Genomic DNA, 19,831 nt, shown 5'->3' with positions numbered 1-19,831 from the left:
ATGCATAAAACCGGAAAACTGTGGATGGGTTTTGTAGGATCGATTCACCCATTGGTTCAGGAAGTGCAAATTTGCACGGTTCTTATCGAATGCCAAAATGAATGAACATTTCGGCCGCGGGAAGCCGCTAGTCATCTGTATATCTGTTTCTGTATTGGGTATGGTGTGTGTCTCACTAACTTTAACTTAGAAATATGAGTCCGATGGGCATTGGACGGGTGCCAGGGGCAATGAAGCAAGGTAGACTTTGGGTGGCCTTCCAGAAGGGTCACTGTGTGGGTAGAATATTGGGTTTGACCTAACATGGCTCATGTGCTATTGATGCGTTATCAATGGCCAGCAACCTCCAAGAGAGCTTGTAGTATTTATTTAGTCTTCAGCAAGCAAACTTTGGCACAGAAGATCTTTGATGGACATGTAGGCAACTTGGCAGTGTTTCTCGGGATGGGGCAGCGTTGGTGTGTGTTCCTAAAACTCCCTCTGTCATTTCAGAAGAGCACGTTTGGGTTTTCTTTGTTTGGTGGGAAAGAGATGCATCAAGGAAATATTCTACTGACAGTGCGGGAGGCTTTGATCGCCTTCCAGGGTTGAACTCACGGCTTTGAAATGCGCCTTTGGCAGCCCTCCGCATCTGGCTTCCTGGGTTCCCTCTGGCCTGGGCCCGAGTGACTGACATTATGTCCTCCGTCATGGGACCCAAGTAACTGCAAGGGTGGCTCGCAGAGGGAAGAGAAGGACCTGCCGTCAGCTTGGTCTGGATAGCAAGGTTGAGAAAAAGCCTCGCTGAACGAGACCCATTGCGCAAATCGAAGACCTTGTTCAGCCCAAGTTGGCACTGATGCAACAGAGGGATTGATAGCAATATTATAGAGATCGTAGACCTGCAGAACTGGAAGAGAGTCTAGGGATCCTTGAGCCCAGCCCCTGTTAAGAAGGCCCAGTGGGGGGATTCGAATTCCCTACCTTTGGCTCTGTAGGCAGAGACCTCAACCCCTGAGCGATCCGGCAGTTCAACATCAGGGGGACCACAGAGTTCTGAGCCCTCATGCAAAGCCACCCTCTCATCCCAGTAGCGACCACAAGGAAGATGACAAGTGCCACATGGGATCAATAGTCCTACTTGCTCCATGGGAGCAGTGCTTCTGGCCATGGAGGCTTTGTTTAGCTTCGGAGGACATGTTGACGTACTGTGATCACCGGCAAATGCCTACCTAAGCCAGAAGTCGCTTCCTGGCTTCATAAAAGTAACTGGAAATTTATTACTTGCCAAAAGTAATTTGTTGTTGTTACAGTTCCAGGGGAAACAATTATAATAGTTACATTTCTAAAAAGTAACTCTGGTGGAGAGTAGTTTGGATACAATACAAAGTTCATTGTGAAGAACGAACAGGGTCCCATGACTGCCCCCTGAGTCTATGAAAGTAACTAGAAGAAGATTTAGTTACATTGCAAAAAGTGTAAAGTTATTCCATGTTACATTAGAATCATAAACGTTTCCTAGTTGCATCTTAGCTATTGCCGAAGCATTCAAAAGGTAGTATACTTTCTAAAAGACTTAACCCTAAATGATTTGTTCCTTCTGGACTGTTAAGGTCTCATCGTATTGGCGAATCCCAATTAACTGTCTAGTCCTGTAGTTCCCAACCTTGAGACCCCAGATGTGCTTGGACGATAACTCCCAGAAGCCTCCCGCACTAGCAGTGCTGGCCAGGATTTCTGGGAGTTGTAGGCCAAGGACATCTGGGGCCCCGAGATGTTGGTGTAGTTGCTCTGTATGTTCTGTGCAGGCAACGACGAGGTCTTGGAGGTGGAAGAAAGCATGGGGAGACTTTTCAGAAGGAACTCTCAAGAAGATCCTTCTCCTTTTGGCCGTTCTCCCGTAGAAGGAGAACTCTCCTCCTTCTGTGGAACTTCAGAGAGCCGTGCATTGTCCCCTGGTTGTAGGGAGTGGTGGTGGTGGTGGACATGGGATTCGCCTTGACGGTCATCGAACTGCGTCTTTCAGGATGTCTCTGTGACATCTCCTTGACCGCTGGTCTCAAGGTCAACAGTGCCCCATCATGGAAACAAAAGCCTTCAACCATTTGGTCCCCGAGGAGCTGGCTTTTCGCTCTGTGATTCACCGGAACTGGGGGGTTGTGGGCGCCCGGCCGGGAACTATTTTGGAGCCAGCGACGTGAGCAAAAGGTCTGTAGAGAGCTGGTGGGGTCGGGGATGACTGCTTTTTTTCCACTGGGGAACCCTTGAGGGAAGGACTGGAAACTCTTGGCCCCACACCAACCCCAACCGCTTTCTCTTCCTCCTGGGGACGGACGTCTCCCGAAGAATGCTAAGAACCCAGCGCGGCGGCACAGAAGAGCAAAGCGGTTCATGAGAGGACCACGTGGAGCCGGCCAAAACACACGCCACTGGCTGGGAGAGGAGAAACACGCCAGCTATTTCCTGTCCTCGAGGAGTTTCTGCCCAAATTTGAAGGCTGCCCCTTCCTTCATTTCCCCTCTGGTTGCTCCCCTTGCGAGCAGACGCTTGTGGGTCTGATGCAGTTCCCGGCTTTAACCAAGAGATGTTTCTGGGTTTCCCATCTCCGTGAGGTTCCAGCCCACCCCTTCCCTGTGGACGTCTCCAAATTTTTTTTCCCCTTGGCTGGGACAGAAATCCATTGAGACGATAGCGCCTGAAGAACTATGTTCGGATTTCTCTCCGGCCTCCCATCTCCTGGCATTATAAGCAGCTTGTTCCGTTACAGAAGCGGACAGTCGTTGATGAGTGTGAAGATCTAGGAAGTCTGTAGCCTCCGAAATGCCGGGAAGAAGGGTGGTGGTGTGGCATTGAGGTTAGAGTTGGGGCTCAGGGGCCCTGGGTTCAATTCCCCCATTAAGCGGCAGAATTCATGGGGTGATCTTGGGTGGCCTGTCACTGACCATCTCGCTCTAACTTACTTCATGTGTTGGAAGAACTCAATGATCCTTAGGATGCCTTCCAGTCCTGCAGTTTTAAGATGATGATGGTGGTGGTGGTGACTAAAATGGAGGGGGAGAAGTGAGATATAAATGCAGAGGTAGAGAGTAATCAGGTAGAGATTAAACGCAGAGGTAGAGAGTAATCAGGTAGAGATTAAATGCAGAGGTAGAGAGTAATCAGGTAGAGATTAAATGTAGAGGTAGAGAGTAATCAGGTAGAGATTAAATGCAGAGGTAGAGAGTAATCAGGTAGAGATTAAATGTAGAGGTAGAGAGTAATCAGGTAGAGATTAAATGCAGAGGTAGAGAGTAATCAGGTAGAGATTAAATGCAGAGGTAGAGAGTAATCAGGTAGAGATTAAATGCAGAGGTAGAGAGTAATCAGGTAGAGATTAAATGTAGAGGTAGAGAGTAATCAGGTAGAGATTAAATGCAGAGGTAGAGAGTAATCAGGTAGAGATTAAATGTAGAGGTAGAGAGTAATCAGGTAGAGATTAAATGCAGAGGTAGAGAGTAATCAGGTAGAGATTAAATGTAGAGGTAGAGAGTAATCAGGTAGAGATTAAATGCAGAGGTAGAGAGTAATCAGGTAGAGATTAAATGCAGAGATAGAGAGTAATCAGGTAGAGATTAAATGCAGAGGTAGAGAGTAATCAGGTAGAGATTAAATGCAGAGGTAGAGAGTAATCAGGTAGAGATTAAATGCAGAGGTAGAGAGTAATCAGGTAGAGATTAAATGCAGAGGTAGAGAGTAATCAGGTAGAGATTAAACGCAGAGGTAGAGAGTAATCAGGAAGAGATTAAATGCAGAGGTAGAGAGTAATCAGGTAGAGATTAAATGCAGAGGTAGAGAGTAATCAGGTAGAGATTAAATGCAGAGGTAGAGAGTAATCAGGTAGAGATTAAACGCAGAGGTAGAGAGCAATCAGGTAGAGATTAAACGCAGAGGTAGAGAGTAATCAGGTAGAGATTAAACGCAGAGGTAGAGAGTAATCAGGTAGAGATTAAATGTAGAGGTAGAGAGTAATCAGGTAGAGATTAAATGCAGAGGTAGAGAGTAATCAGGTAGAGATTAAATGTAGAGGTAGAGAGTAATTAGGTAGAGATTAAACGCAGAGGTAGAGAGTAATCAGAAACATGAGCAGAATCCTGCCTGTGAAGATCTTCTCCCCCAACAATCGTTTCCAAGGGAGGGGTCCTCTGTTTCAGAGGGCTGCGGTCTCTTGCTGTCTCCTTTTTGAATTACAGATGGGGGGAAATGTCAATCAAACGGAGACAAAGAACTTCCCATCCTTATTCTGCAATGTTGTGTTGGATCTAGATATAAATATACTCAAACTAGTTTTGTTACAGTCAATGGGACTTAAGTGAGTCGTTGATATCGGTGACTGTCAGATATTAATCCTCTTAAGTATAACTATGTCTGGATCTAACCCATGATTTGAAGAGGCTTTCTGAATTCCCTACACATTATTATTATTATTAATTTTTTTTGAGTGGCTGGATAGCTCAGCAGTATAGGTCTTTGGCTGTGGAGCCAGAGGTTGGGAGTTTGATTCCTGCTCTGGGCCTCCTGAGAGAAGAGCCAGCCTGGGTAGCCTTGGGGAAGCTGCACAGTTGCAGGATGACCCCCCCCCCCCAGAAGTAAGGACAAATACATCACTTCTGATTTCTCTCTACCTGGAAAAACTGGGAGTCACATAAGTCAGAATTGACTTGGTGGCATGCAATTATTATCAATTGTTACACATTTTTAACATTCCAGTTGTGCTGACAAGGCCACTGGCACAACAGCAAGTGCCTGCCAGGGACTTTGATTTTTGCAGAGTGACGGATCTGTTCCGGGTTTTCTTCTGAACTTTGAAAGAGCTCTCCAAGTTGTGGAATCTAATTTGGGTGGGGATTTCAGTACCATGGTTAGCTCCTGGGAAGTACAGACTGAAACCCAGAGGGAATACTTTGGCTCTCACGAAACCAGAGTCAACCTCTTCCACCATGTGAGCGTCAAGGTGTCATGGAACTGGGTGAATGGTGTTTAGAGCTGACGAATCTCAATTTTGATCTGTGAGAGAGGAGAGAACTTCATTGTTTTGAATTCTCAGCTTTGAGATTAATCCGGCTTGTGGGAGGAGGGACAAAAATGGCGAGAAGATTCATTTAGCTCTGTAATTTTAGTTGCTAGTTTAGCTTTTAACCCAGGGTTTTATATGATTTGGATGGTTTTTTTTCCTTGCCCAGGATTATTCCTTCCATATATAATAACAATCTTAGAATCTTAGAACGACTCCGTAGTTCTCTGACAGTGATTAGGCTGCATTCTGTACTGGATCCTGAGTTTAGATGAGCGGGTGGGTAAGTCAGAGCTGCCACTTTCCATTCAGGACATCAATCCATCTTGAGCCTACCTGGAGCTCTTTCGGTTGTGTGTGAGGTAAAAAAAAAAATAAAAAAAAATAATGTGATGAAATGCCGGTCGGAAAGAGATGGTGAGTTTTGTCTGCCCAACACAGTTGAAGCCAGTTTTTGCTTGAATACCAGGAAAAACTTCCTAACTGTTAGAGTAGTACGACAGTGGAACCAGTGACCTCGGGAGTTGGTGAGTGCTCCAACGCTGGAGGCCTTCGAGATAAATTTAGACAACCCCCTGGCAGGTCTGCTTTGATGGTATTCCTGCGTTGAGCAGGGGGTTGGGCTTGATGCCCTCGCAGGCCCCTTCCAACGTCACCATTCTGTGATTCTATGAAGCAGTATGATCCTGCTTTCAACCAACACGGCTGGATCCCAGGAGTCCAGCCCGTATCAAGGAGACCCCGGTGGGGGGAATCAAACTCCCAACCTCTGAACTGGCCACGAGATACTAAGAAATGGACAGAAACAGTGACAAATGTGCAGAGGCCAACACCCTCTTCCACCTCGGTCAATAGATGCTCTGTTGCTTTCTTGGCCCAACGCTTCTCTCTTTTGTTGACAACCAGCTTCTCCTCCTTTGTTAAGAAGCCGCTCTCGGAGAGCGTTGCCCGGACTCGGAGATGCTCCTGTCGTAGGCACAGGCTTCTTGCGTCCGAGCGCTGAGTATCTGATTCCCTTGCTCTTTTCCCATGAGGTGTTTGTCTGCATTGCTAATGAGGCATCCAGAGAATCGCGGCCGGTCAACGTCCTTGGGCCGGTAAAAGGGGTTTTGACATCAGCTTAACCCTTGCTTTCTAAGACAGCCGCTGCATAAACTACACCGCAGGCACTTCTCGGGTTTTCCATTCTACCTAAAACAGGGCCCGGGTGGGGAAAACGGCCCCAATATTCTCTGCCTCATTTGTAGACAGCAAAACAACAGGCAAACCCGCCTGGGTCCTTTTCCAGGGGGGAGCGAGCTGCTTCCCGTTAGCCACCCTGATGCCGCGGCCTCTTCTCCCTCCCGTTGGCCCCCGCTGCTACTAACCGTTGAGAATGACAATTAGGGAGAAACACGGGTCCCGGCTCGGCAGAAGCAATGAAATAAACTGCTGGGGGAAACCCGTCCTTCTTCTCCTTTTTAACTTTCGCTCGCATTTCGATTTTTCTTTTCCCTCGCCTGCATTAATTTGTTCTTTCACTTCCAGGTTTTTTCCCCCCTCCCCTTAGGTATGAAGAAGTGGGAAAATTTGTGTAAACCTTCCAGAAAGGAACTGAACTGAAATGTTCCCCTCTCTTTCACCAACCAAAACACAATAGCTTCCCAAGGTGCCTCTTACCATCCCATCTTAGCCCTGTCTGGAGATCTTGGGTGATCTCCCGTCCGATCCCTAGCCAACCTCAACCTTCAACCATTTTTGAAATCGGACAGGTTGTTCAGAGTGATGCTATGTTCCATAGATATCCTTCCTTTTAGCATTCCACTGTTGATTACAGGTCAGTATTTTTGTCTCAGGGGGTCTTCCTGAAGAAGATAAAACTCGGAAAGCGGGACCGACACCTCTGATGAACCACACAGAGGATGACTTGAAGAGCTTGTTGTTGTGTTTTTTTTTGGAGGGGGAGTGCTTTCATTTCTCGTTCATGCTTTCCCTTTTTGCGCTGCAGGGCGTACTTGGACGTCAAAGAGCTGAAGAACAAGCTGAAACTGGACGGCTCCACGCATCTCAACATCTTCTTTGCTAACTCCTCGGAAGAAGAACTGGCCGGAATGGCCACTTTCCCCTGGGATAAAGAAGCTTTGGTCCACTTGGGTGAGTCTTGGGGGGAGAGTCCGTCTTTTGGGGCTCGCCAGAGGGACAACGGAAGAAGGGCTGAGATGCCCTTAACTTTTGTTCCAATTACTGACCATTTCCAGTAAATTGCCTTAAATAGCCCAGGGAATTTATTTTTAAAAGGGGGAACAGAAGGAGGAGGAAATGAAATCAGAAACAAACCAAGACAACAAAAATATTCACCATTCTGGGCTTCCTGGCTTGGGCCCAGGAAAATATTAGATTATAAACCCTAAGCATGTTATGGTATTTCACATATGAGGTCAGGCTGGAAAAATGTCACCTTTTACAGGGAAGCCGCTTGGGAGGGCATGGAGGGTAAAATTGACGAAGGTTATGAGAAGAGGAGATGTTCTAGAGAGGGAGCGGGCCGGATACGGCATCGGGAGAAAAAAACCCTAAAGAGGATAAAAACTTCCCCAAAGATGGGTGGAGAAAAGAACCAACTTTTTATTGGCGAAGCCAGGACTGTCAGATAAGCAAGGACGGGTGGGATCAGCCACTCCACGATAAGTCTTCTCTGTTCTGTCTGAATATAGCTGGGGTCATCGCAGGACCAGATCGGTGGAAGTGTTTTTTTTTTTTCATGCATAAGACCTTGTGCCTTGCATTTAAAAAAATTGGGTAGGGTCTCTCTCCCCCCCTGCCTCCCACCCCGAAATGCTCCTGCTGTTGAAGAAATGGTGATTGTGTTGGCGTGAAAAGCCTCTTGGCCGTTGCCTGCGTTGTAGATGTAACCTTTAGGAGGAAATACCCCTTTGGCTCACGAGACAATCCAAGAATCTCCAGGCGGGACTAAGAACAAATCTTGTCTCAAATCTCTGCTGCCGGTCAGTGATGGTGATGTCCAGAGGCATGGACCAACAGACTCACCTGTGTTACTTGGTCTACCAACCTAACAGTGGAATTGTGGTGGTTTGATCTGCTTTAAGAAACTAAGCAGGATCTATCTATCTATCTATCTATCTATCTATCTATCTATCTATCTATCTATCTATCTATCTATCTGTCTGTCTGTCTGTCTGTCTGTCTGTCTGTCTGTCCGTCCGTCCGTCCGTCCGTCCGTCCGTCCGTCCGTCCGTCCGTCCGTCCGTCCGTCCGTCCGTCCGTCCGTCTATCTATCTATCTATCTATCTATCTATCTATCTATCTATCTATCTATCTATCTATCTATCTATCTATCTATCTATCTATTTGCAAGATTTTTTTAGCCACACCATTACCGGTGGCCTCCGAGTGGCGTACAGCAATATTAAAACTTTAGAAACATTCAAACCATTAAAAATAAGCAATATTATAACAATACCCTATGTATTAAAAACAATCATTAAAACATTAATATGAATAAAGCCTGCTGCCCATATGGCCAGCTAAAGAATGCTATTTAAAATGCGGGCTAAACAGAAAGATCTTTTTTGCCTGGCGCCGAAAAGCCAAAAGTGTTGGAGCCAGGCGGATCTCTATAGGGAGGGCATTCCAAAGTTTGGGGGTGGGGGACAGCCAGCATTAGGCATGGCTTGTTCCTGGATGGTAGACTACGGGGAAATGGTGTTGTATTCAAGAAGGGCCACAGCTCAATGATAGACGTTCGGCTCCAGGTTGAATCCTGATACGCATTCTTGTCCTGGAGAACCATCCCCACTAGTCCATGCGGGCAGTGTTGGGACAGAAGGCCATGCTCCCTAAGGAATTATGGGAGTTGTAGTCCGAAAACACAGATCCTTCTACCACTCAGGGGCCATGTCTATTTCCGCGGTCACAGGTGGCCACATATGCTTCTCTTCAGTCCGTTGGCAGGCAGCGCAAGTGGGAAGACGCTGAAGCCCTCATCTCCGGCTGGTTGGCTGAATGTGAGCAGGATGCTGGATCCGTCTTTGGATGGGTCCACCATGGCTATTCTTACGGCCTTCTTCCCTTTGGTAGGACCAATGCTCTGTTTTCGGTTGAGGCTGTTTTTCCAAAATAAAAGAGGGACAGAGAAAGTGACCGGCTTGAAAGTCGAAGGAGACAACCCGAGAAACATATCTGCCGGACACAGTTCTAACAGATGGATGCCAGAGTCGTGGTGCTGGTCATCGAGTGAGGGTTCTAGACTTCTCTGCCATTGTTCCGGGAGCTTTCTGGCACAGGAGGTCTTTATTAGCTTCCCCAACTACAAGTCCCATGATTTCACAGGATGATACCAAGGCAAGGGGTCCAGAACTGTTTCAACTGTGAGCTGGAGTCTGCAGCTAGCAAAGAAGAGCAGTCCGTTTTAATTCCGATAACCAGATATTTGGGTTAATTGGTGTGCTGTTCTATTCTCCTGCAGCACCTCCTGCTGGACCAGTTCCTGGCCTTCGTTAGGCCCCTTGGTTGTCTCTCGGTTCTTCCAACTAGCACATCATTGTCCACGACCATGTCATTTATCCCTAAATTCAGCTGTTTTCCAGAGTTCGAAAGTTGCGTCCCTCCCAAAAAAAACCAAGGTTAACAGTAGAAATAATAATACTATTAAATAATGCAATCTTCCATGGATAGATTGAAGTCGACTCACAAAGAAAAAGCCGAAGGAGGACGGAAAGAAATTAATTTCCTGTTCTAACAACCCCTCTCTGCCCCTTCCTCCCTCAGCCAGTACCTTCTGACAAATCTCGCTATATTTTTCCCCCTCTGAGAAATCCAATATGTCTTTAATAACAAAATGAAATGAAATCGGCACCGTTGCTCAGATCCTCTGCGATCGTTTTAGATTTCATGACAGATGAAGGAAAAAAAATAGATCCATATCGGGGGCTTTTTTTTTCTCCACCTCCCTCCAAAAAGAAAATGTTGAGAAGGTAGAGGGGAAGAAAAGAGGAGATCTTAGCAATCTGCACTGCCACTTTGACCTGGTCAAGTTGAGCTAATCTGTATGGTGTGTATTGCAGCTCTCTTTCGCTTACGAAGAATCGTTTCTAAATTTGCAACCGCCTCTATAAACTAGTTTAGAAAATGGCATGCAGATCTGGATTTTTTTTCCCCACTTCTTTTTGTGATTATGTTTTTTTCCCCCTCTTTGTTTTCTTTTTTCACCAAGATATAAGTGGCCATCTTTGGTGATGTGGATGTGCCAAGCGTTGGCCTGATGGCTTAAGGATCGTGGATCAGCTATTTGTAGTGTGAAGACGACGCATCCGGAGTGCAAACAAGATCAATTTTCTTCACCTCCCTAGTTAGGAGAAATAGGTCTCCATCACTCCCAAGCAGTGGTCCCCAAGTTTGGGTCCTTGAATGTTTTTGGACTAAAATTCCCAGAATCCCTCAACTCTAGCTGGGTGGCTGGGATTTCTGGGAGTTGTAGTCCAAGTACATCTGGGGACCCAAGGTTGGGAACCACTGCTGTGGATGAGCTTTCATAAATGAAGGTGGTGGCCTTGGGCATCTTTAACTGCATTCAGTTTCGAAAACAACCCAACTCTTTTTCTGTCTCCTCGTAGGGGGAATTGTGTTGAATCCCTCCTTCTACGGCATCGCCGGCCACACCCACACCATGATCCACGAAATCGGCCACAGCCTGGGACTCTACCACGTCTTCAAAGGAATTTCGGAGATCTTCTCCTGCAGCGACCCGTGCATGGAGACCGAGCCTTCCTTTGAGACGGGCGACCTCTGTCATGACACCAACCCGACACCGACACACAAAGTCTGCAGCGATCCAGCCCCGGGCAATGACATGTGCGGCTTCCGAAGCTTCCAGAACACTCCGTTCAACAACTTTATGAGCTATGCAGGTATTCCGGCGTTTCCCTGTTCTCTTTGGGGCAGTTTGCTACTTGAACCGGTCAGCTAGGTTTAGAGCCACACAGGTTAAGAAGGTCATCTGGAATGGAGCCAGCGTGACCGTCCTTGGGAACATGTTCTGAAACTGAAGTCCTGTCTCATGGACTTGCCCGCCTCACTTCTTGGCGGGTGAAACCATGCGGTGGGGCTTCCATGGAAGAGGTCAACGGGTGATTTCCCAACAGCTCCTAGTGGCTGTTAGTTCTGGGCTGTGGGAGATGCTTAATGTGGTCTCTGAATAGCCATGCCATTTAGGAAGAAAAGTAACGAAATTTAGGAATGTCGGAAGCTGTAATGTTTTTCAGGCAGGATTCTTTCCTCGCCCTAGCTTGGGATACCGGCCTTCCTTTCTGGTCTCCTATCCAAGTCCTATCTGAGCCCTGTTTAGATTCTATGACTGTGGTTCCCAACCTTGGGTCCCCAGATGTTCTAGCACTAAAACTCCCAGAAGCCTTCACCACCAGCTAAGCTGGCCAGGATTTCTGGGAGTTGTAGTCCAAGAACATCTGGGGAGCAAAAGTTGGGAACCACTGTCCATAATCAGATGAGGTCAAGGTGTTGGGAATGGTATGGTGGAGTGGTCCACGTTCCCCATGTCACGACTCTTTCTCTCTCCCCTTTCTCTCCTCCTCCTCCTCTCCCTCCAATTCTTTTTTGGGGGACCCCTTTGATTTTTTTTTTTTTGCCCCCTTGCCCGTCCCCTCCAGATGACGACTGCACCAACTCCTTCACACCGAACCAGGTGGCCAGGATGCATTGCTACCTAGACCTGGTGTACCAGAGCTGGCAGCCTGCCAAGAAGCCAGCCCCCATCGCGATCACCCCACAGACGGTGGACTGGACGAGCACCTCGGTCGCCTTGGAGTGGTTCCCCCCTATTGACAGGCACTTTTTTGAAAGGTGAATGGGTAGGGCCTTGGGTTTGGCTTTGCCTTGAACTGATCAGATATCAGTTGTTCTTGTTTAGTCGTTAAGTCGTGTGTGACTCTTCGTGACCCCATGGACCAGAGCATGCCAGGCCCTCCCGTCTTCCACTGCCTCCCAAAGTTGGGTCAAATTCATGTTGGTTGCTTTGATGACACTGTCCAGCCATCTCCTCCTCTGTCGTCCCCTTCTCCTCTTGCCTTCACACTTTCCCAACATTAAGGTCTTTTCCAGGGAGTCTTCTCTCCTCATGAGATGGCCAAAGTATTGGAGCCTCAGCTTCAGGATCTGTCCTTCCAGTGAGCACTTGGGGTTGATTTCCTTCAGAATGGATAGGTTTGATCTCCTTGCAGTCCAGGGGACTCTCAAGAGCCTCCTCCAGCACCACAGATGTCAGTACAGATGTCTTAAAAGGGGCAGCAGTCCTGGCCTGATGCACTCCAGATATATTCGACTGCCATGGCCACCTTCTCTGAGGACTGGCCAGGCAGGTGAGGTGGGATGACGGGCAGTGTAGTCCCATCGCCAGGATAAATCGATGCATGTTTGAACGGAGCTGTAGATAGAAGGTGACAGACTGGGCAAGGCCACCTTAGACCTTCCTTTTAAGGTTCTCAAAAGCAGGAAGGTGCTGAGGTGGATCTGATGGGTAGGGGAGAAGGCGCTTGTGAGTAGCAATGATAGCAGAGAACTTTGAGAGCTCTGGAGCCTCTCAAGATCATTTGAATGAGGCCTTTAGAAAAGTGTGATTTTTTTTTTCCTCCTTCATGTCAAACTGTTGAATGCTCTTGAATCCCGAGTCATCATGTCAGCTCAAGAGCCAAGATTCAGAAAACGCTTGGGACTCTTCCCGCAAATGTGTGGCCGAACGTCTATACCGGCCCTTACCGACATCACCATCCTCTCCGCCATCTTCCATTTCTCTCTCTCATTCTTTCTTTTCCTAAAAGGGTAAATTATGTTCTCGCAATATGTATCCAATTTATATTTCATAAAGCAGTTATTGTACGTTAAATAAATTCCATCTGCCTATTAAAAACATACTGATACAAGGTTAATTGTTATGTAACAGAACGCCTCTCTCTGACATACCTCTTCGACTTCAATCAGTATGTTTTTAATAATCTGGGGCGAGTTGGTGCTTAAATGACACACAATGGCCAGCCTGTTCTATCTAAGATTTCATAACAGAGTTATCATACCCTAAGTCAACACTCCAAAAGCCTACCATTGGGGTTTCGACTACGTCGAGTCGGCATGATTTGGGGATATCTAAGAAGACATTGTCCAGAACTTACGTCATACTTTTCTCAGTTTCTCAGGCCTTGAATAAATAAATCGTGGCGTGACTTTTTGGAGGGCCAGTGGGAAGAATAGCTGAAATTCATATTTTGACTTCACAATCTGATCTGTTGTCAGTTTGTGTGAGTTTATCGCCGGTCTAAGATAATGACTAATACCGTTTATGAGGCTGGGTCACGAAGAGGTGTAACTGAGACTCAGTGTGCGGCTGCTGTCGAAATGGTTAGAAAGGTAAATCTTGCTATGTTTGAAACTCATACTGTAAATGAGAAGAAGGGGAGAATTTTTCTCATTGCAGCTAAAAAAAAAATTGTTGGTCTTTGAGAGCTTTTTGAGAGGCAATTTTTTTGCACATTTCTCTGCCTTCTTGCAGCAACGATCCCCAAGCTTCCATGTTAAGGATCTGAAGAATTGGAGTAAGATGCTTCGTTCTTGATGAGAAAGGCCGTCTCAAAAGATTGAGACACCTTGTAAAGAACTCGGCAACTCCCGCATCTTCCCAGATTTTGCTCAAAAGTGTTTCTGTGCCCAGAATGTGGACACACACACACAGACATGAAAGATCTGGCTAATGGATGCAAAGACTGAAGCAACCCATCCGGTGCTTGTGTTTCCTAAACAATCCATGCAACAAGGCAGCAGTTATCACGTTTTGTGCAGAATCCTGAGCTTGCCAATTGTGCAAAAATGATTCTTCGAAATGTTAAAACTCACAGAGAACAAGCAGGGGGAAAAAGAATCTTACCAGCTGGCAAGTGATAAGAAAAAGCTATATGTTTCTTGTCATTGTGAATGAAGGAGACAAGGAGGTAGTTACATTACTACTTTCCTCCCCCCCCACACACACACAAACACTTGTCATCATCGGCGTTTTCCTCATTTCATATGGAATGGAGCTACTGTGGAGCTATGGCCGGCCTCCTCCCTCAAAGCCTTCGAGAGGATGCTCAAAACAAGGCTGTTTACTGAATCTTTTAAGAGCTTGGATTGATGATTTCACATTGCCTGTTTGCTATTGTTCAGTTCTCCATTGATTTTTTTTAATGGTTGCTTCATTGATTACACGTGGTGTTTGTTTCTTATTATATTCAGATTTATTTGATTTGATGTTGCTTCTCTCTGGATGTAAACTGCCCAGAGTTGTGTTTACCACTAATCAGTGTGGTGTACAAGTTAAACAAACAAACAAACAAACAAACAAGAGAACAGAGTGGAAGCAGACACACAAACACACACACACACACACACACACACACACACACACAGAGAGAGAGAGAGAGAGAGAGAGAGAGAGAGAGAGAGATTCATTTCCAAACTGTATCAAAGCATTTTCTCCCCAAATTTTGTTATCCCCAACCATTGATTTGTAAGTGTTGGCATAGGCCTTATCCATTCGGATTAGAAAGGTCTGGATCCATTTCAATAACCGTGCTCTCCATCCCACGCGGAGGTACTCATTTCCGTGGTTCGGCCAATCGCGATCTCTTGAATTCCTTTCCGTCGGTGATTTATGGGGTGTAGCTTTTTCCCCAATTTAGGGAGGAGGTTTGGGAGAGACCTCCATCCACGTGCCTTTCGGCCAGAGGACTGGGTTTAATTTCCCCGGCGAAACCTCCATCACCGTCGGAGGCATGGAAAGGATCTTGGTTTTTCTGAACCGTCAAGAGATGTGTTTCCCGCGTCTTTGGAAGCTGAGCTTCAAGGAGCCTCCGTGGTTTTGCGTGGAAGACAGTTTCCTTGAGCAAGTACAAAGCATACATTGTGAAGGCGCATTTTCCCTCCGACTCTTTGCATGGCGGAACAAAAGCTTGTTTTGTAGTGCTTTCATGGTATGTCCAGATGGCTGCGATTTAGCATTTTTTTTTACACTTGAGAAGAAGAAGAAGGGAGGGGGGAGAGAAACACCTTCCGTATTTGGGACTGGGATCAGATAGACCCAAATTATATAACCGTTCTTTTGAAAACAAAAAATGTGGCGGAGGAGCCGTAGAGAAGAATTTGCAACCAGGAGTGGAAATAGGATTGAAGAGCAATCAGAAGTTTGCATTGCCTACGAAACACGGCTGGCTCGCGTTCCAGGTCTTCGCCGTTGCGACGTCCAACAAAAGTAGGATCCATCCAGCAAATCAGTGGGATTTGTGTAAGTGTTGATTTAACACATCCTGCTCATTCAACGGTTTTATTCTAGACGAGACTCAACCATCGGATGCAGCCGCGTTGCTTCCCGGACTTTCCTTTGAGCTCCTGACAGCGTAGAAGCCTCTCCTCTTCCCTGCTTTAGCCTCACAAGCCCCCTGCGAGGTAGGCTAAACTCAGAAGAGGCAACTGATGCAACCGATTCCATGGCTGGAGGAGGCGCTGGAACTGTAGATGGTGTCAAATGCAAACTGCCCCCCAAACTTACTTCCCAACATCAGTGCTTCCCTACCTGGGGTCCCCCAGATGTTCTTGAACTGCAACTCCCAGAAATCCTGGCCAGCCCAGCTAGTCGGGAAGGCTTCTGGGAGTTGTAGTCCAAGAACCTCTGGGGATTCAAGGTTGGGACCCCCTGCAGTAAAGATAGGACAATTTGCTTTTACAGTGGTGCCTCGCTTGACGACGTTAATTCATTCCAGCTAAATCGCTGTAGAGCGAAATCGTCGTCAAACAAAATAAAAAAACCAATTGAAATGCATTGAAAACCATTTGATGCATTCCAGTGGGCTGAATACCTGCTCGTCCAGTGAAGATCCTCCATATGGCGGCCATTTTCAGTGCCTGTAAAGGGAGGAATCCATCCTAGAAAACAGCAGAGGCCATTTTCTTCAGCCAGTGGCCATTTTGAAACCCGTCGTAAAGCGAAAATCGGTTCCCGAAGCAGGGAACTGATCATCACGCAGTGAAAAAAAAACCCATTTAAAACATCATTTTGCAATCGCTTTTGTGATCGCAAAAACATCAACGTAAAGTGGATTCATCGTAGAGCGGGGTAATCGTCCAGCGGGGCACGACTGTATTTGTAAGAGCAGAACACCTTGGCCAGTATGACTGGAGGTGGTGCTGATGAGTACAGGGTGCTTTTGTCTGCTTCCTTGGGAAGAACGGGTGGAAACAAGAGGATGAACAATATTATGCATCTGCATTTCGTGAGCTTGTCATCCTGGAATTTAGGATGATTTCTTTTTAAAATAAAAATTCATTCATTCATTCATTCATTCATTCATTCATTCATTTATTTATTTATTTATTTATTTATTTATTTATTTACAAATGTAAACCACCATGAGTATGCAAATACATTACCAATAAATCAACTTAAAATAAACAAAGCTGCAATTCTCAAGCTTGTGCTATTTCCCCACCCCCTTACCCGCACCCCGGACTAGTTTTAAGGTTAGTTTTCATGATATTTCTACTACCACCCCTTTTCTCTCTCTCTCAAAAAAAATACATCGATCCTTCTCTGGGTGTATACCTTTTCCTTTTCTGAAGCACCTAGACCCAAACTAAGTTCCAATATGTCTTTAAAACCATTCCATTTCAATATTCTTTTTTTTTTCTAATCTTAGTTTCACTTTTTTTTAAAAAAAGGTTAATTTTATAAATTTATTAAACAGAAAAGAAAAAATATATATACAAAATGTGCCATTTCATAAAACACTGCAATACATATCCCCTCCTCATATGGCCCCTTTTTTTTGCTCGGTGCAGCCCCTTCCCCTCTACCAGACTAGGTGTATATTCTTCGTTCTTATATCTCAGAGCACCCTATTTCACTCCAGTAATACACTGATTATATCCCTTCCCTTTCTCGAACCCATCTACCAATAGCAAGTTTCATATTGGTTGAAAATCATTACATTTCATTATTCCTCTTCTAAGGTTAATTTCACAAGTTAACTCATCATTGACGGTCATATTCCACATTTCTGTATACGAGTCCTCCCTACTAGTTTATTACTTTTCCAGTTTTCTTTTGTGTGTGTGTTTTTGCAATTATTAACCCACCATCATAATAACAAATTCATTTTCTTCCCTCTTCAGTGGGTTGTGATCAACCAGATTCAACAAACCAGTGCTGGGGAATATTTGACCACCAACGCCCATTATTTCTCTTTTCTCCTCGAAAACCATTGGCCCTTCCTTCGTCCTTCTTCCCCATTTCTTTAAACCAATTATCATAATAAACTGGTAATTATTTCCCCCCAGTTCTTTGCAAACATCAGCCTTGCCACCCTCCCAAAATTCATTCCTTCCCCTCTTTCTTTAATTGGTTATTGTTAACCATATTCCATCTTTGGGGATCTACATCAATGTCCATTATTTCCATCATCTCCCTGAAAATCACCGACCGACCGTTGCTTCCTCCTAATTTCGCAAAAGGTGATTTCAAGCAGGGATTCAGAAACGTGGAGGACATGACAGGACCTTGAGATGCCATCAGAGGTTTCCTGTACCATCTTGTGCCATTACAACCTTCTGCGTTGTTTATTTCACCTTATTGATGATGCTCCCTGGTGAGCCCAGGTACATTGAGAGGTCTGGATTTTTCACCTGAGCCCTGGATGGAAACCATCCACACCTGTGGTTGGAAAGTCACATGACACGGCCCTTGGGATCGTTCCCTTTTTCCAGTGGGAGATGAAGGTGGTCTCTCTCTTTCTCTGTGTGTAGGAGCACAGCATCGGTTTGATTTAGGCAGGTAAATGAGTTTCAGTTTTTTTTGCTTGCGATTTTTAGCAGCAATGGAGTTCCAAATGTGGGTTCTGTCCCCGCATACGCTTGTGGCTGAGAGGTGGCATTCTTTGTAACAGACTGCGCATAAGTGAACATAGTTGTGTTATATGTTTTCTTTGTGTGTGTCTAAGTCCGCCTTGGGTCCTTTCAGGGAGGGACATTTTAAATAAACAAACAAACAAAATAAATTGTTTGAATTAGATGCTCCTAGGGTTCTGGATGTTTTTCCATATTTCAGAAACTTCCTTATGAAGGATTCCCCCCCCCCATACCCCTTCCCCAATGTGTAGCTTACACAAAAATAAGCACTCTGGGTGTGATTGTGTTTTCTTTTGCCTCCTAGAATCAAGTGGACATGAGTACCTACGGCTCTGTTCTTTTCTTTGGGTGAAATTCACCATCCACCCATCAACCCACAGAGGAAATAGATCCTTCCTTCCTTCTTTCCTTTTTTCCTTCCTTCCTTCCTTCTAGTCTGGGTGGTTTACAGTTGGCTAAAACACTATGACAGTAAATCAAGTAAAAGCAGTAGTCAATCTGCACGTATTCTGCAGGAGAGAGTTAATCTAGTACCCCTCTTGATTCGGAAAACTATAACTCTCATGAGCCCTGGTCTGAACAGCCAATGGTTAAGGAGTATGGGAAGTGTAGTGCAAAAATCTGGAAGACACCAGCTTGCCTATCTTTGATGTAAGAGGGGGGGAAAAAGAACTGGGCAAGCTTGCAAGGGAAATATAAGGGTCAATATATTACAACGCTAGCTGGAGAGCTTGGGAGTTTTGGTCTCTGGCTGCAGAACCAGAGGTTGGGAATTCGATTCCCCCACAGGGCCCTCCTGATAAAAAGAGTCAGCTTGGGTGGCCTTGGGCCAACTGCGCGGTGGTCCCAGGGCTACCGTCAGACAAAGTTGAAGGGGAAACCACTTCTGAGTATTCCCTCCTTGGAAGATCCCCAAAAGGGTTGCCATAAGTCAGAATTAACTTGATAGTATGTACAGTGGTGCCTCGCTTAACGACGATAATCCATTCCAGGAAAATTGCGATCGCAAAAAGATTGTCATAAAGCAGATTCGTCGTAATGCGGGGCAATCGTAAAGCAAGGCCCCACTGTAATGTTGATGCTGATTATACATCACAGAAGTGAAAAGGGATTAATGTACAAATACTTGATTGTTAAATCATTCTGTGTGTGAGAGAGAGACAGCAAGAGAGAGAGATTGAGATCAGCTGTACACATATGAGTTAATATCCTCTCCCAGCGTTCGCCATACAGGTGCTGAATTTTTGCAGGCAATCAGCTAGAAACTTGTAGAAGGTCAAAGGGCAAATTGCATTGCCTTTTCACCTCCCAGCAACGGTTGGGGTGGTCAGGGACCTTAGCCTGCCAGCTCACTGCGTTGGATTCCTCCGAAAGGAGCCCCTTGTTCAACCGTTACTAAGTTGGTGCATTTCCTTCCCTTGTTGTTGTTGTTTCCTGCCTCCTAGAGAAGTGGGATCGGCGTGCGATTTCTGCACGGAAGGCCGGATCCTGGTCCAGTACGCCTTCAGCGCCTCCTCTCCCATGCCGTGCGACCCATCTGGGCACTGGAGTCCCCGAGGAGCAGAAGGTAAGGCGAGTCCTGGGTCGGTGGATGGGAAAACCGAGCAGGGGAAAAAAAGCAAAAAAACGGAAAGGGGGCGGAAAGACGAGGCCGGCAGGGAGAGAAGACCAAGAAAAGGCCAACGCAATAGATGGCTGGAAGACAGATTTTTTTATTAATTGGTAGGAGCCATGCTCCTAATACATTTGGCTGTCTTCGAAGCCCGTCCCGGTCCCGCCAGCAAAGGATAATGTTTGTTCAATTCCATTTGGACTGAACCCGTCCAGGACTTATACTAAAAGCAGATGAGGATCTAAACCCAATTG

General features: G+C 46.0%; 1 protein-coding gene and 1 long non-coding RNA gene across 2 annotated transcripts in view; both read left to right on the top strand.

Annotated features, from left to right (window-relative positions):
• Window positions 1-19,831, top strand: part of PAPPA (pappalysin 1) — a 160,207-nt gene that overhangs the window by 31,378 nt on the left and 108,998 nt on the right. The window contains exons 3-6 of the mRNA XM_072985014.2: window positions 7,017-7,162; window positions 10,642-10,935; window positions 11,692-11,884; window positions 19,411-19,532. Coding sequence (XP_072841115.2) covers window positions 7,017-7,162; window positions 10,642-10,935; window positions 11,692-11,884; window positions 19,411-19,532 — 755 coding nt within the window. The remainder of the gene's footprint in view (window positions 1-7,016; window positions 7,163-10,641; window positions 10,936-11,691; window positions 11,885-19,410; window positions 19,533-19,831) is intronic.
• LOC144585149 (uncharacterized) lies at window positions 2,734-4,520 on the top strand. The gene is made up of 2 exons (XR_013539663.1): window positions 2,734-3,855; window positions 3,958-4,520. It is a non-coding gene; the product is annotated as an uncharacterized LOC144585149 (long non-coding RNA).

This window comes from Pogona vitticeps, chromosome ZW-PAR (assembly GCF_051106095.1).
Source record: "Pogona vitticeps strain Pit_001003342236 chromosome ZW-PAR, PviZW2.1, whole genome shotgun sequence".
Classification (NCBI taxonomy): Eukaryota; Metazoa; Chordata; class Lepidosauria; order Squamata; family Agamidae; genus Pogona; species Pogona vitticeps.
Note: the sequence above shows the minus strand (reverse complement) of the source record. Positions and strands in the feature narration are given on the sequence as shown.